We start from the raw sequence: 14,527 nt of genomic DNA on the forward strand, positions 1-14,527 counted from the left end.
AGTCAATCAGCCATGACGGACAAAGCCATAAGAAATCAGGCATAATTAGGTCTAGAGCTCAAGGGTCAATGAATGCAGCAGAATGAAGCATTATATAAATACAAAGAGGATGAATCCAGTCTCATGCCAGGAAATACTGAAAAAACCTAAGCAAATACCTAAGTGCGTAATCGTCTATCTTTACTCATGTCAAATAAAAGCTTTGTCAATAGTTACAGGCATGTTACATTGCTTTCAAAAACAATGTTTTTCCAAACAAAAGTGCTGCTTTTATTCATGCTTTTATTATTATGCTCCTTCACAACCTCCCTTTAACAATTGCCCACTCAACCTGCCCTTACTGCCGGAAAATGGGCAGCTAAGTGTGTTTAGTTCCACCTCAGTGTTGGAAGGACTAATGATACCAATGCAGAGGAGACCAGTCCTGTTTTGGAGGCACATGCCATTTTCTTCTGCTATGTATCATAAAGGAAGAATTCACCCCTCTCCTATGACAAGTGACAAAGCTTGGCTATACTTAAAGCTAACAAATACCTTTCTATGACTGCTTTTTTTCAAAGAGTCCTGAGATCTTTTAGTCAGTTCTCTGCTTTACAGAAATCTGTGAACCATACCATTCCTCTTATGAAAAATTTCCCTATTTAGCTGCTCCATAGCTCTTTTGCAAGACAAGGATAAAAAGTACAATATGATGACCTTTTCCTTTGGGCATCTGACAATGGATCCCAGTCCCCAGATTAGTAAGCATTTCCCAGATCATATATGCAGGAGGTACAGGCAGGCCTCCCTCCACCTGGAGGTGCAGCTTTTCATGACTCTTCCTTGAGCCTTTCTCTTCATCTCAGAGCACTGTGGTGGCAGTCAAACAACCCTCCTGTCCCTTAAGCTCAGAAGCACAAACAGCTTGCTCCTTCTCAACACCCAAAATGGTTTCCTAAGCTAATTTTCGGAGGAGGAGAAAGGCAAGTGAAGATACCTGGGTACACATAAGAAATTACAACTGAGTTATCCCATTGTTGTATTCAACGGTGGTAGACAACACAGGAATTTGGGGAGCTCCAAAAGAACCACACCATTGAAGCTGTGAGCAAAGGTAGCTCAGAAATGCAGAGCATGAGACATGAGCCAAGTGCTAGGATGAAAGCCTTCTGCCTGTAGCCAGTTCTTTAAACAGCAAGTCAAACATGTACAATGCTGGTCCCAGTACTAGGTAAAGAAGGGGGGAACATTACTAGAAAAGCAGAAAGTTAATTGCAAAAAGCAGACACCATTTACACACTTGTTTATGCTGAGGCAGAAGAGCAGTCTACAGTCAAATCAAAGGAAGGGAAAACCTGCACAATCAGACATAATGGGAAAATAATCAACACAGTGGATTTATTTCAAAGACTGAAATCTATGGGAAGAATTGCATTATGTTAAGAGATGCAGATCCACTCTCAATGAAATTCAGTTTCTACAGAAAAATCACTGTGAAGAGATTTTTAACTATTTAAAAAATATATAAAAAATTTAAGCCGCTTGTAACCTTTTAGATAAATCACACTATCTCAATGCTGAAATAACTAAACCAGCTTTGAAGACTGGTTGCTTCTGCTGAATGCAGTGGGAGTTTTGCCATAGACTGAAAGACAATGGCCTGTTCCTCAGTGCAAGCTAGAGAAAAGAATGTACATGTGCTGGAGCAGTGTTTGTGAAACATGGTGCTGATTTTAGTGATGGCTTTTTCCATGCACCAAGCATGAGATCACGTACAGGGCTGTATTTACATGGTGATGTAATTTCGCAGCAGAAGCTGGAAAAACAAGGAGGGTATATCACATCCAGTATGATTTATGCCAAGCTTTCCACAACTATGCAGCCTCCCTCCCATGTCATACGTATGTTGGCAGGATGAAAGTAAGAACTGGGACAACCCTGCCCCAGATTTCTAGACAACCTTGTGTTTTGGCTGCAAAATCAACTCATAACTCTAAAAGGAACCTCCATCAGCAGACAGTTTTCAAGTCAAACACCATATGTGCTTAATTGAATGCTTACAAAAATACCTTTTGTTTTATAAAAATGTCCTGCCAACAAAAGGAAAAACTAGGGATGCCTAATGGATTTAGCAATATGGCACTATTTATGTTGTGATCACAAAAGATCGGGTGCTCAAATACAATTATTTTCCAAGTAATATTTTATGATGATATGGTTTACAAGCTGTTACACCCACTCATCTTCTGAGGTAGAATCTTACAATTTTTTTCCTTAAAAGGAATGCCATGCCATGCTGTTGAGATGTAAAAAACTTGAAAAACTTTGTTGACCTTGTTTACATACAGAATGCTATTAGTCATAAATAAATAAAACAGGATTGTTTGATTAACCAGTGAAATTATATACACACATTTTGGAAAATCTGATTAAGTTTAGTCTATGGTTGGTTTCTAACTATGCAAGCACAGACCTCTGTATGAATAACATCTAATATAAGATCATAACTGTTCTTCCAGTTCATCCATATTCATTTGGGAGATGACCGAAATAAAACTGGTGCAGCTTCTGACCTCTGCTGCTTTCATCAGAATTGTTGTAAGTTAGGAAGCTGAGTCACTAACTAGAACCAACAGCAAATTCAACTATAAACCATGTGTGCCTTATATCTACAAATTAAGTGAACTGACAAAACAGCTTTCTTAACAGTATTTTCAATGAAAGTAAACTTGGATGTAACAATCAAAACAGTGGCTGAACATGCATAAGAGGGACAACATACAGCTGTGACCATTAGAAGAGTGCTCCGAGACACCTCTTTTTCCTTCTTGCTTGTATCCTGGAGTACATGAAGTTCCTTGGTAATTTATATCGTGGATTGGTCTTCAAATGATGCATCATTTTCCTTTCCTGGAAAACTGCATTAGTCTCAAATAAGCCAGGAGCTGAATTTGAAGGAGCTTAAGTCTCACATGCATTTATAGTGAGGCAGTCACTAAGCAGTAAAGCAAAACATTCTGCACTTAAAAGGCAAGACATCCCAGGTGATTTCTAGCTGGCATTTCAGACAGTCAAATTGAAATAACACCTGCTGGAACAGCCCATTTTACAGGCAGTTGTACCCTGGGACTGGTGCTGGGAACACGCGTGTATCCCCTGGTCTTATGTTTTTTCTTCAGGACTGTTGTCTAAGGTAACAACCATACTGATAAGCTCTAGACCCAAATGAATCACCATGGAAAAATGCTTTATGTGACAGGAAAAAAAGCACAACTGTTGACAACAGTCAACTATTAAGAACTCCTTAAATTCTTACATGAATGCACACAAATGCAGAAAACTCCACAGCCTGGAGATGAGCACAGGAGGAAGCGGTGCCCCAGAGTGCTCCAGTGCCTGGGTGCATCTTGCTTATGTGGCAGCAGTTAACTCTCCTACAGGCAACACTACATAAAAGAGAGTTCATTAGCTGAGATTTTCTCAGAGAAAAAAGTAGGACTTCAGTTTGAGATGCTGGTAAACATTTGAATAAACAACTGGGAAAAAAAAGGAATATTTTCTGTTCATATCTTTTATTATAAACACATAGATTAAATATTAATGTAGGAATAAAGAGACTAGTTAGGCCTTTAGAAGGCTAGGTGTCCTAAAGCAGCCCCAAAAGTCCATTTACACATATCCACTGAGTTGGCAATCTCTGTAGAACCACTGCTGTGGTAATGGAAGTCTATAAAACCCTGGGATATTCCCTGTTCTCTCTTTTAAGCAGAACAGCATTCTGCATAAGGAAACAGTTAGTTTGCACTTTTGTTTACTGCCACAATGAATAAAATGTTCAGCCACAATGAATAAAAAAGATCCATGTATTCAAGTAAAGATAATCCAAAAGTATCAGTTCGGTCCAGTTCCTTTTTTCATTTTACCCAGCAGGACAGGGTCCTCCCAAGAAGTGTAACTTGGCTGGAAGTTAACACTGTCAGTCAAGATCCTCTGGGCCTACTGGGAGCTTTGCAAAGAGTGTCAGTAAGAGCTAGAATCGACGTTTGTTCTCCAAGTAGCATGCAAAACCTTTTTCAGTTCTTTTATAAAGACTGGTCAAAAAGCAGAGCATATAAGACCCTGGGAAAATCCTTTTGTTTTCAAAATATTAAATTTCAACAGCCAAAATCTGGATGGTTGAAGTTTCAAAAGTTTCAATTTTCAACTGATTTGGGGGTGGGAAATCAAAGAGATTCCATTTTTTCTTGAACACTTACTCAAAGACAAAAAAATTGAAATAAAGATGCTCAAGAGGACATGCTTTCCTGTTACAGTCTTTTCTCTGCTCCCCGTGTTCCTTTGCCTTCCAGCAGTGAGCGCTCTCATTGCTGTGCTAGTTCCTGTCAGATGTTGCAACCGGATCCAAGTTACAAAGAAAGGTGGAATTATTCAGCATCCTTAAAAATACACATATTTGTACAGTCCAGACAGCCAACAGTAAATGTGTAAGCAGTGGATTTAATGGAATATATAGGTATTTTTCCAATCTGATAGTTAAAGTAGTGCAAAGAGGTCTGTGCTTTTAAATTTATATATTATCAGTTATATACATGGTGTTTCCCCCTCTTAAAAATAACTGTGAACAACCCCCTGAAAATATGGGAACTAACAGAAAAAATAATTTTGGGATTTTGTAGGAAAAATATAATTTGCAATAAAAATATGGTAATTTCTTCTTACTAGAAACAAGTAATAAAAATATATTCCCACACATAACTTTTCAGCATTGTAGACATGTAACAAATACTTCTGCAGTAGTAGCCTATCCTTTAAACAAAGTCCCTTACAGTGCTACATTTTAATTAATATCAAAAAGCACTTATGTAAGTAAATCTTTGCTCCTTTGTACATGTTAGTCTGGGTTTTGGCAATGTAAGCAGACGCTAGAGCCTTGTTGATTAGATAGGAAGTGGTTTACATATAAGTACTCTATATAAGAAAGTAATTTATCTAAAAATACTGGCTCTGTTCCTAAGCAGAGTCATTGCCTCTGCATTATTCCAAACAGAATTTACCCAAACAGAGCAAGTCTGGAGGGGCCCTCTTGCAAAGATCACTAAGTCAAAGAAACTCTTGTCTTTCCATCTCTCCGTTTCGAGAGAAGGATGGGGGCAAACTCAGGCTCCAGGCATGTCAGGTACTGAACAACCCTTCATCAAAAATGCCTTCATCTACTGCCACAGCTTTCCCACTTGCTCAAGCACGTGTTACTCTGATCAAATGGTGTCAACAACCCCAGAGGCTCACAGGTACCCAGGATCAAGCCACTGACCCAACTGATACCCATGGACTTTGGAGTCTGCCAAAAACAAGACTGCAGATGAAGACAATGTCAGTAACGCGAAATACAGTTGATTCAAGCTGTTTCTCTCAAAGATTGAATTTCTGTGTTTTTATGAAGCCTGAAAGGGGAAAAAATCTTTTTTTCAAGGTGGATTTTTTGAAATCAAATGAACACTTTTCCCAGTTCCTAAAGTCTTCTTCTTAATAATATTTAGCCGGTATTTCTCTTGGTGAATTTCCTCAGTTTCCACAGAGGCAGGATGCAGTGAAGAACTGAACTTGTGTAGACAATATTTTTCTTTTTATTTATACTATTTTAGACAGCATAGGAATTGTTGTAGAAAAATCAGTTCTGAATTTCATCTCCAGTCTTCAAGATGGACCAATGCTGTACCATTTAACAACAACTTTTTCAGGGTTGGCAATGGTATCTTTCCACTGCTCTACTGCTTCGTTGTTACTGCTATCAGGACTTAACCAGATCTGCATTAAGAAACAAAAACAAAAATAAAATTGAGTTTACCTGATATAACACAGAGGCCCAGCCTTTGCTAGTTCCAAATAAATAACATGCAAGTGTAGAACAAGATATAACGTATAGACTGTGACCAAAGCATAACAGCAATAAATACAGTTCTGCTAATCCTAACATATTTTGGCTTTCAGCTGGGAACACAGAGAGTCTGTGTTTAAATTTAGCCTCTAAAGTAGTTTAGAGAACCCACCACATAATAGTGTTTCTGTACTTAATAAGATGTTTTAAGTCAGGCATTCCTTGCTCTATTCAAATGCACGTGCTGGGGTCAAGGGCTCATCAGGGCCAGTGGTGGCTCTGTGCATTCGAACGCAGTTGGCCATGAGCCATCTGGCATCCCCTACACAAGCTGTCCAGCATTTCCATGAGCATTTAAAATTGCACACTCTCACAGACAGGGCCAAACCTGCATTCCACAGAGTTTACTAACATGCCCATACCACACATAGTCACGTAGTAAGAGTCCGTTTCTTCTCAGTATTCAGCTAACGGGTAGTGGCCATGAAATAGGGAAATGAAGTACAAGTAGGAAATTTTCCCCCTTAACATTATCACCAGCCTCCACTGCCAAAAGAATTCTGCTTATGTAAGTAGGTATCGTTATTTACAGGACTCTATTTCCTTATGTCTTCCAAGAATGAGTCCTTTTAAGACTTCTCAGAAACCTTGACCATGAAGTACATTTAGCCTACACTGCTGGGGCATGAGTCCTCGAGAAGTGAGAATAATGTCTTCCAGAATACCACAGACAGCTGATGTTTCATCCACAGAGATTCAATGTACATCTTGCCCATGATTAAAGACATGCTTGTAAAAGCAGCCTAATCTATGTATTGTCTGCTTAGAACAGCATCCAATTAAACATCATTCTCTGAAGGACAAAGTTAATAGATCCAGCTATAGTCATTTTTTTCCAGCTACCCAGCCAATTGCTCAAAGTACATTTTCCCCTGAGCCATATTTTATGTCTTCGTGTGTTATGTGGCAATGTCTGCCTTCATGAGCTGAAACAACCTTTTCCAAATAATCTCCGAGGAGCACAAGTAGCTCATTTCCTCCCCCTAAAAATAAGATCCATGAATTAAATGTAACTCATCAGATTGAGATGACCTCACATATTTCTAGGGACTGCAAAATCATACCCAGTTATTTTATCCCCAAAGTAGCACAACTAAAAAGAACCATTTTTTTCTTTTCCTGTTTCAAATCCAATTCCACCAACAGGAACTGCAGAAAGATGGGACATGTGTGACATGATGCTCCAAAAAATGGAGGAACTTCACATAACTCTTGCTGGCACATAATTTCTACAGCATCTAGCACTTCAGCATCTCCTGTCACTGCATGTCTTCAGCAGGCACAGGAAACAGCACCAGAATGGGACAGTACCATTTTTTGTACCTAGGGACAGCACAGTTCTCCATCTGACATAGGACATTACAGTTGGGGGGTCTCAAAATCAATTCTACATTATTCACTTTTGCACATATTAGAATTCTGCTACTGCATCTAACTGGGTCAGAGAAAGCACAGAGATTTTTAACAACAGCTATGGCTCACCATACCAAGAAAAAAAGGAGAGAAAGAAGGGACAGGATGATGGTAAATTAGAACAACCAGGAGAAGAGGACAGAGAGAATAAAGAGACCAGACTACCAAGCTTTACGGTAGTTAAATAAATATGATCACACAAATGCTTTCAAAGAGATACTATTGAAGTTCTGTTTGTTAAAAAAAAAAAAAAAAGGCAACAAAAAACAAGCCTAAAAAATACTTTGTGTTTGGACACCTATATTATTTCTTTATCATATATACTTAGAATATAGTACTGATTTCAGCTTTTTTGGTTTTACCTAGGAAGGCGGTCTCATATTGTAGCTGTTGATACTTCCTTTTATACACACCTGTTTGTAAGTGTACTGGTGGGGTAACCAACACCCCCCCCTTGCTGTACAGGACATTGTAGGCTGTGCAGATCCTGTGAGTGCTGTGTTTGTTTTCTTTACAAAGCCTAGAGGCAAGGAGGAGATGGTGTGTCTCTTGGAAGGAATCTTTCAGATAGTAATACTCCACACAAAACTCCTATTCTGATGTTAGTGCATGTTTAAGAATCCAGTACTATTCTTGCTTGGGTTACATCCAGAAGAGTTCATTAGAATTTACTATTTTGCTATATGCCACCTCATTTAAGGTATTTGAAAACTCATACCAAGAAACCTGTGGAACTGGATTTTAAGTAAAGGATCAGGCTATTTAGGAGAAACCAACCTGTCCTAGGAAGTGTTTTCTTCTCACTGAGCTTCTGCTGTAGAGCTTGATGAGAAAGCTAATTCCTTGTTCTGCTTGGCTAACTGGAAAAACCATCATTTCTCCCCACTTCACTTGGCCATTAGTGGACTTCAGAAGACGAGTCTTCTTCTTATAGATCATCCCTTCTGTACTAAACATTCCAACTTTCACAAAGAAATCTGGCACAAAAGGGAAGGAAAAAGGCATACCACACAAAGGGTTACTCACAAACACACCCAAACAGGAACCAACCAGATCCATATGTATGGTTCAAATTGCAACAGTTTCTCAAAAGTCTGGCCAAAAGAACTGTACAATAGCTTTCCTGACTAGTCACACAAACAGAGTATGTTCAGTAATATTGAACTGATTAACACAGTATCCAAACAGCAAGTGCAAGCTAATGCTCTTGTATGTCAGGATTAATACTGGGATAAAAATCTTCCAAAATACATAAACACATAGCTTCAAACCAAACAAAAAGTAATCAAGTAAGACATCTGGGGAAATAAGCCTTGGCAATGGAAGTCTACTGCACAATACATTAGTCTGAGGTTTGTAAAGAATGTTATGAATTGCCAACCCATTTGATCAGCAATTAACCTGTTACAAATGCTTTTAGACAGGAGGCATGAAACAGCTGATGTAACTTACTTGAAGACAGTGGTGTAGATGAAACAGGAAGGTTTTGTGCTTCAAGAATCTGTAACTGTATCCTCCTGTTTATTGCTTGAAAACAAGTTCCTATTTGAAGTTCTGCACGGCGCACCTACAAGCAGAAGAATGTTGCCATAACATGTGGATTAAGTTGCTTATAAACTCAGGAAACACAGGAATTCTGTCATATATTGGGCTCCTGCATTTCTATCTGGGATTTCCTGGACAGAAACATGAGCATGTGTTGTATACACAGCCTGCAGATGCACAGTAAGTTCATCTTGCACTTGTCATAGCTGCAATGCATGTGCTCTGCTGACGGACTGCATATGTGCGGTGCACAGATGGCCCTGGGTGGGCTGTAGGCAGGGATAGGGGCAAGTAAACGAGTCCTCAGTGTTCACTTGGGAAAGAGTCTGTACTGGTAAGAGCAGACACATGCAGGGAAGACCAGACATGCTGCTGCAGCTCTATTAAACCTGGGTGTGGAAGTGAGAGACCAGGTGTGCTCCACTTACACAGAAACCGTCGGAGTTCTCCTCCCACACTTCTGAATTTTGCAATATGGAGATATAAGCAACATTTTCCATAGATACAAAGCCCTGTCACTTAATGTCATGAATGCTTAGGGTGACTGCATACTGTGAATTTTCCTATGTTATGGAAGCACTTGTGTTTTACACGCCTACACACGTACATCCTTGCCCGGCGGCACACACTCTGAATGATCTGAGATCTTCAGTCTATTTTTTTTTATTTTGGAATTTTTGCTAGTGGCAAAGTTCATTGTGTCATTCTCATTGCTCTCCTGTCAGACTAACATACTCAGAACACTGTAAAAGCATCAGGAAAAGGCCAACCTTTCCTGACAGCCTCTGTTGAAATGGACTCTGCTAGTCTTCGTTCCCTTCAAGTTTTAATGCACTTCAGTGAAGCAAAATGCACCAAGTGAGAGAACAACAGGTCAGGTAAAGAGAAGTCAGGCTCCGGTTCATCAAAGAGATCCAAATTCTCTTTGCAGCTCAGCCAAAGAATTGTTGTGTAACCCTGAGAGGAAGCTACTTACTCGACTCTGAGCTTTGGCTTTCTATTTGCAGGGAGGGTAGTGTTTGCTGCCCCACAGGGTAGCACAGGGATGAATCCCAGCAGTGTCTGGAGGGCTCTTGAGTATAATAGTGAGGAAAGCCAACACAGATACTATGATATGATTCAGAAATTTACATTGAGATGAAATGCTTTCTAAAACAGCTTCCTCTGTCACTTAGTCTTACTCCTTTTGAAGCAATATTGTTATTCTTGTTAGAACTAAAAAATGTCAAGTGTAGCTTACGTTAGAAATCAAGAGTATCGTTCATTTTACTCAGACACGCTTAAAATAAAATTTGCTTTTGAATTGCTAATTCAAGTTTAATTTATTGAAAATACAAATGTCTAGACACAATCTATAAAAGAAACAAACAAAGTAAGGGTATGGGGAAAGGAAATCCCACTGTGAAAACCACCTGCTTCTTATTACACTAATGGAAATGAACTGTATGAATTATTACTTCACAGCATGCAATCTGAACATTAAATATATGTCTGTCTCTGCATTTTCAAGCCACTGAAGACCTTAGCACTTTTCTTCCACAACAAAAGCAGATTCCATTTGCTCTGAGCTCTTGCTGTGAGTGCTAAGGATCTTCTGATGCTTTTTTGGTCAGAAAAGACAATTACCCAGTGTCCTTTGCTGAACATTTCCCCAGAATGCCCCTCCCTCAAGCTGTGAGCCATGGTGTGGAAGAGTCTGCTCTAGCTATTTTCCTAGAAACAGCTGCAGTTTATGACCAGAACAGCTATGTGCAGAGTTCAAAAGTCTGCATTTTTTCCCCATCAAAATGCCTTTCCCAAGGATGTGGGGAGACGAAAAACAAATAACCTCCCTCGTTTTTACTACTGCATTACTTTACTTTCATTTCCAGCAACTCTTTCTAGGTGAGATAACAACATACTTTCACAGTATTGGAACTTACAGGTGCTCTGGAAGGAGGAGATATATCCAGCCAATGACTTGATTCCTGCGAGCTCAGCTCCTGCAGTGCCAAGGAACATTCTCCAATTGTTTTTTTCCTGGGAGTCTGTGTCTGGATTTTAAATACCAATGTGACAGCCTGCAGGCTTTGCAGTTTAATAGCAAATACAAAAGTTTCCATAAATTCAATATCCTAGAAAGAAAAACAGAGGAGTAACATCACCATTTTAAGAGAGTCCCACTGAGCCCAGAACCTAGAAATCAAGGTGTCTTGGTTCTATAGTCACTGCTCACAACTACTATTTTAGGCTGCCATGGAAAGTGTGCTTTTATAGTGGTAAGCCTGCACAGACTCATCCTCACTGTTGCACCCTGGCAGGGGGAAAGCTCGGGATTATTCTTCACTACTATAACGAGTTGTGGCCATCTCTTCTGGAGCTTTACAACAGCACACACACATTGTTATAACAGATTCTGTGGCCTTTTGCTACAGTCTCTCCAGCTGATTTTATTTTCTTTCATCTTTGGCACACATTATGGGAGGTTTATGTTGCTTTCCCTTCCACCCTCTTAATATTCGTTTACTGCCGCTATCAGGAATCTTGTCCTATGCAACCAATTCTTACAGTTTCTGTAAAGACAAAGCATTAATATTGTCTCCTGCCATATGAGAGGCAGTACATCAGCTACCTTCCCTGGGATGAGTGTGCACCTACACATATGCCCAGTCTTCCTCTGGTCCCTCACCATGGAGTTGCCAAGACCAGCAGCTCATGGTTCAGTCCCCTATGAGCATCTGTCCTGCAGCCTTGAGAGAGAAGGAGGGCAACAGTGCAATGCAAGAGAGGATATAGGGGGAAGAAGTGGAATGAGGCTTTTAATAGGGTTATGAGAAGTCGGGGGAAGTAACCCACATCTAGGCAACTACCACAGCAAACATGGCATAGGAGTGGATGTTTGGTCCATTTTAAAAATCCATTTACATTTCATGTTTTTTTTTTATCTTGGGAAAAAGATTTCTCAGTGTTTTCCCTGACTCTACTTACACTGGAGCCCTCCTTGGCAGAAGATTTGAAATGCACTGGTTTGGGCAGTGTGAGAATTCCCTTGACGCAAATACGAGGATTCTCCCCACAGCTAGAAGGCCAGCACAGGTCTTTGCACTGCAACATTGAAAACACAGTCAGTTTAGACAATGTAAGACTGTTTTTTAACATTTGATATAGTCCTGAGGTATCTGACTACTCAAAGTTCCATTGCCTAAAAATTACTCATAGTTCCTGGAAATAAATAAAACAACCAGCACAACAGTATCACATTTGCTTACAAAAAGGCCACAAGAAGCTACGTGTCCTCAAAGTGCTATCAGGGTTCTGCCCTGAAGGAACTGTTAGATTTAAAGTCATAGAATCACAGAAGTCACTTAAATGCTACCTCTGAAGTTGCTTCCATTTACTGCCTTCAGATTTCCCCAGGAAAATGTGCACAGCAGGACCAGCCTATGACCATCTCAGCTTTCTAATCTATGCTGAATAGTTCCTCACTCCACAACTAGAACACGTTAACATATGTATAGTAACATAAGGAGTTATATATTACTTCTTGCTATTGACTGTAGCAGAACAGGGAAACAGGGATTGCAACAGGAAAAAAAAATCAAGGAGAGGCAGGATGCTTTGAAGCCCAGCATTAGATCTGACTGAACTTTGTTTATATTAATACTTAGCAGTAATTTTATTTTTCTCCTAAAAGTATTCATTAAAGTAACAAGAGAGCCAAATTTAATGAGAATTAACATCAAGTATAGGAAAATAGCAATTTGAATAAATAAACAACTTATTTATATTTGCTTACATGTAAAACTGTGATCCAGATCTGTTCTACAGAAGAAACATAACACAACTTCACATTCAGTCTTCCAAAGTCTCGTTCATCAGCTGATAATGTAATAGTATCTATGGAAGAAAGCCAATTAGTGTTTTTAGAAGTAATGCAGTATCTTAAATGTTCATTCCAGGAATACAGGAACTCGTTAGTAGGTGGACTGGTTATCTTTGCAAACTCCTCTCAAAGTAAGTTTGAAATACTTTAACACCTACATTTTAATGACAAAATATCCACCACGTCCTGTAGCTTGACCTTTTGCATAGCTAAAAGCCTTCACATTCTAGCACAGAATCATAGAATATCCTGAACTGGAAGGGACCCCTAAGGGTCACTGAAGTCCAGTCCTGTGGCTCTGCAGAGGACCACACAAAGAATCATACCATGTGCCTGAGTTATCTCTACTGAATTTAATAACTAGTTGTACTCAAACAACTTTTAGAAAGAAAAAAATCATGTGCCTGAGACACCCAGAACACATTTATATTCTATCACTTCCCTTAATCTCTTTCACCATTAAGTTTATAAATTGGCCTCCTGTTTACCTTTCTCAGATTTCAATTCCAGTCTAGTAAACATTTTACTATTATGCTTTCTCCAGGTCAGAAGAGCCATTTAACGTCCAGCATTTCTCTGTCCTGACTAGAACTAGGTCATTGCCCCCAGTCTTCTTTTTGAGGAGACTGGGAGAAATTCTGACTTCTAGCAGAGTGACTTTTGTGGGGACTTGATTAATTTCTGAAGGTTTGTTTTGCAGTATCTCCACTTCTTCAGCATTCTTTCATAAATAAGGATGCTGGGTTTGCATGCAATATTCTTGTCTAATTACCAGTGTAATACATGTATTGGATTTCAGGCACTTCCCACAGAAAAATACTGTACTGAGAGATGAAAAAGGACTAGACCTGTGACCTAGTGCTGCATTCTACCCTAACAGAATGTCTGTAATTTCTTAATTCATGAGGGTAGTAAATCCAGGGATGAATTTTTCAAAAGCATGAGAACTCCTCAAAGTCTCATTTGCTCAGTCTCCTGACAACAGGAAGGTGCAAGTCCAAAACTCAATCTCAAATTGCAAAGTAATCTCCAAACTGACCTGCAAGTTAGATTCATCTCAAAAAAAACCAAACCCAAAACAAACAACAGTAGAAACAGCTTAATATTCCACGTGCAAAGGGAAATATTTCATTACAAGGTAAACAAACAAAACATTACCCAGACTCCTGTTACTGCCTTGTGAATCCTTCCTGGAAGAAGTACTGCTGGGTACACTGGAGACTGAATCATATCTCTGGGGGGGACAAAAAATTCACTTAATTCAGAGCAACAGATGCAAAACCCAGAGAGATTACACCACCAGACAAGATGTGATGAAAACAAAACACTCAGTTTCAAATAATTACCTCATTCCCCACTAGTCTCTTAATCCACCATCAATTACTGTTTTGATGCAATGAGCTAATACAGGATCCATTTGACCAGCACAGATTTTTTTTTTGCTCATGGATATATATATATATACACACACAAGTTCATTGCTATCTAAAAGATGATTACTTAAAAAAAAAAAAAAAAAGGCAGTGTTCTGTGTCAATGGAAACTTCTAGTGTTCCACTTTTCAACTGATGGGAGAAATCACAAGATGAGCCATGACCTGTTGTCTGTCTTGTCCTGCCTAACAACCTACTTGGGTTTCTCAACAGCCCTTCTGGGCCAGAACAGCACGTCAGAGCAGCCTCAGGAAAAGGCCTCTTGAAGTTAGTCAGGATGTTGAACTTTCCCCTCTAGTCCTTCCAGTGCACAGTACAATGCCCTTCAGTATTTACTTTGAAAACACAATGCAACAGGAA

The 14,527-nt window shown here is 39.4% G+C and overlaps 1 protein-coding gene across 1 annotated transcript in view; it reads right to left on the reverse strand.

Moving 5' to 3' along the window:
- Positions 1–3,534: 3,534 nt before the first annotated feature.
- Positions 3,535–14,527, reverse strand: part of TC2N (tandem C2 domains, nuclear) — a 31,727-nt gene continuing 20,734 nt past the window's right edge. The window contains exons 6-12 of the mRNA XM_027739987.2: positions 13,893–13,968; positions 12,648–12,748; positions 11,840–11,956; positions 10,795–10,986; positions 8,780–8,894; positions 8,105–8,304; positions 3,535–5,784 (exon numbers count right to left, since the gene is read on the reverse strand). Coding sequence (XP_027595788.1) covers positions 5,674–5,784; positions 8,105–8,304; positions 8,780–8,894; positions 10,795–10,986; positions 11,840–11,956; positions 12,648–12,748; positions 13,893–13,968 — 912 coding nt within the window. The 3' untranslated portion in view covers positions 3,535–5,673. The remainder of the gene's footprint in view (positions 5,785–8,104; positions 8,305–8,779; positions 8,895–10,794; positions 10,987–11,839; positions 11,957–12,647; positions 12,749–13,892; positions 13,969–14,527) is intronic.

Source organism: Pipra filicauda, unplaced genomic scaffold (genome assembly GCF_003945595.2).
Source record: "Pipra filicauda isolate LSUMZ 115617 unplaced genomic scaffold, ASM394559v2 scaffold27_size4233163_pilon, whole genome shotgun sequence".
Classification (NCBI taxonomy): domain Eukaryota; kingdom Metazoa; phylum Chordata; class Aves; order Passeriformes; family Pipridae; genus Pipra; species Pipra filicauda.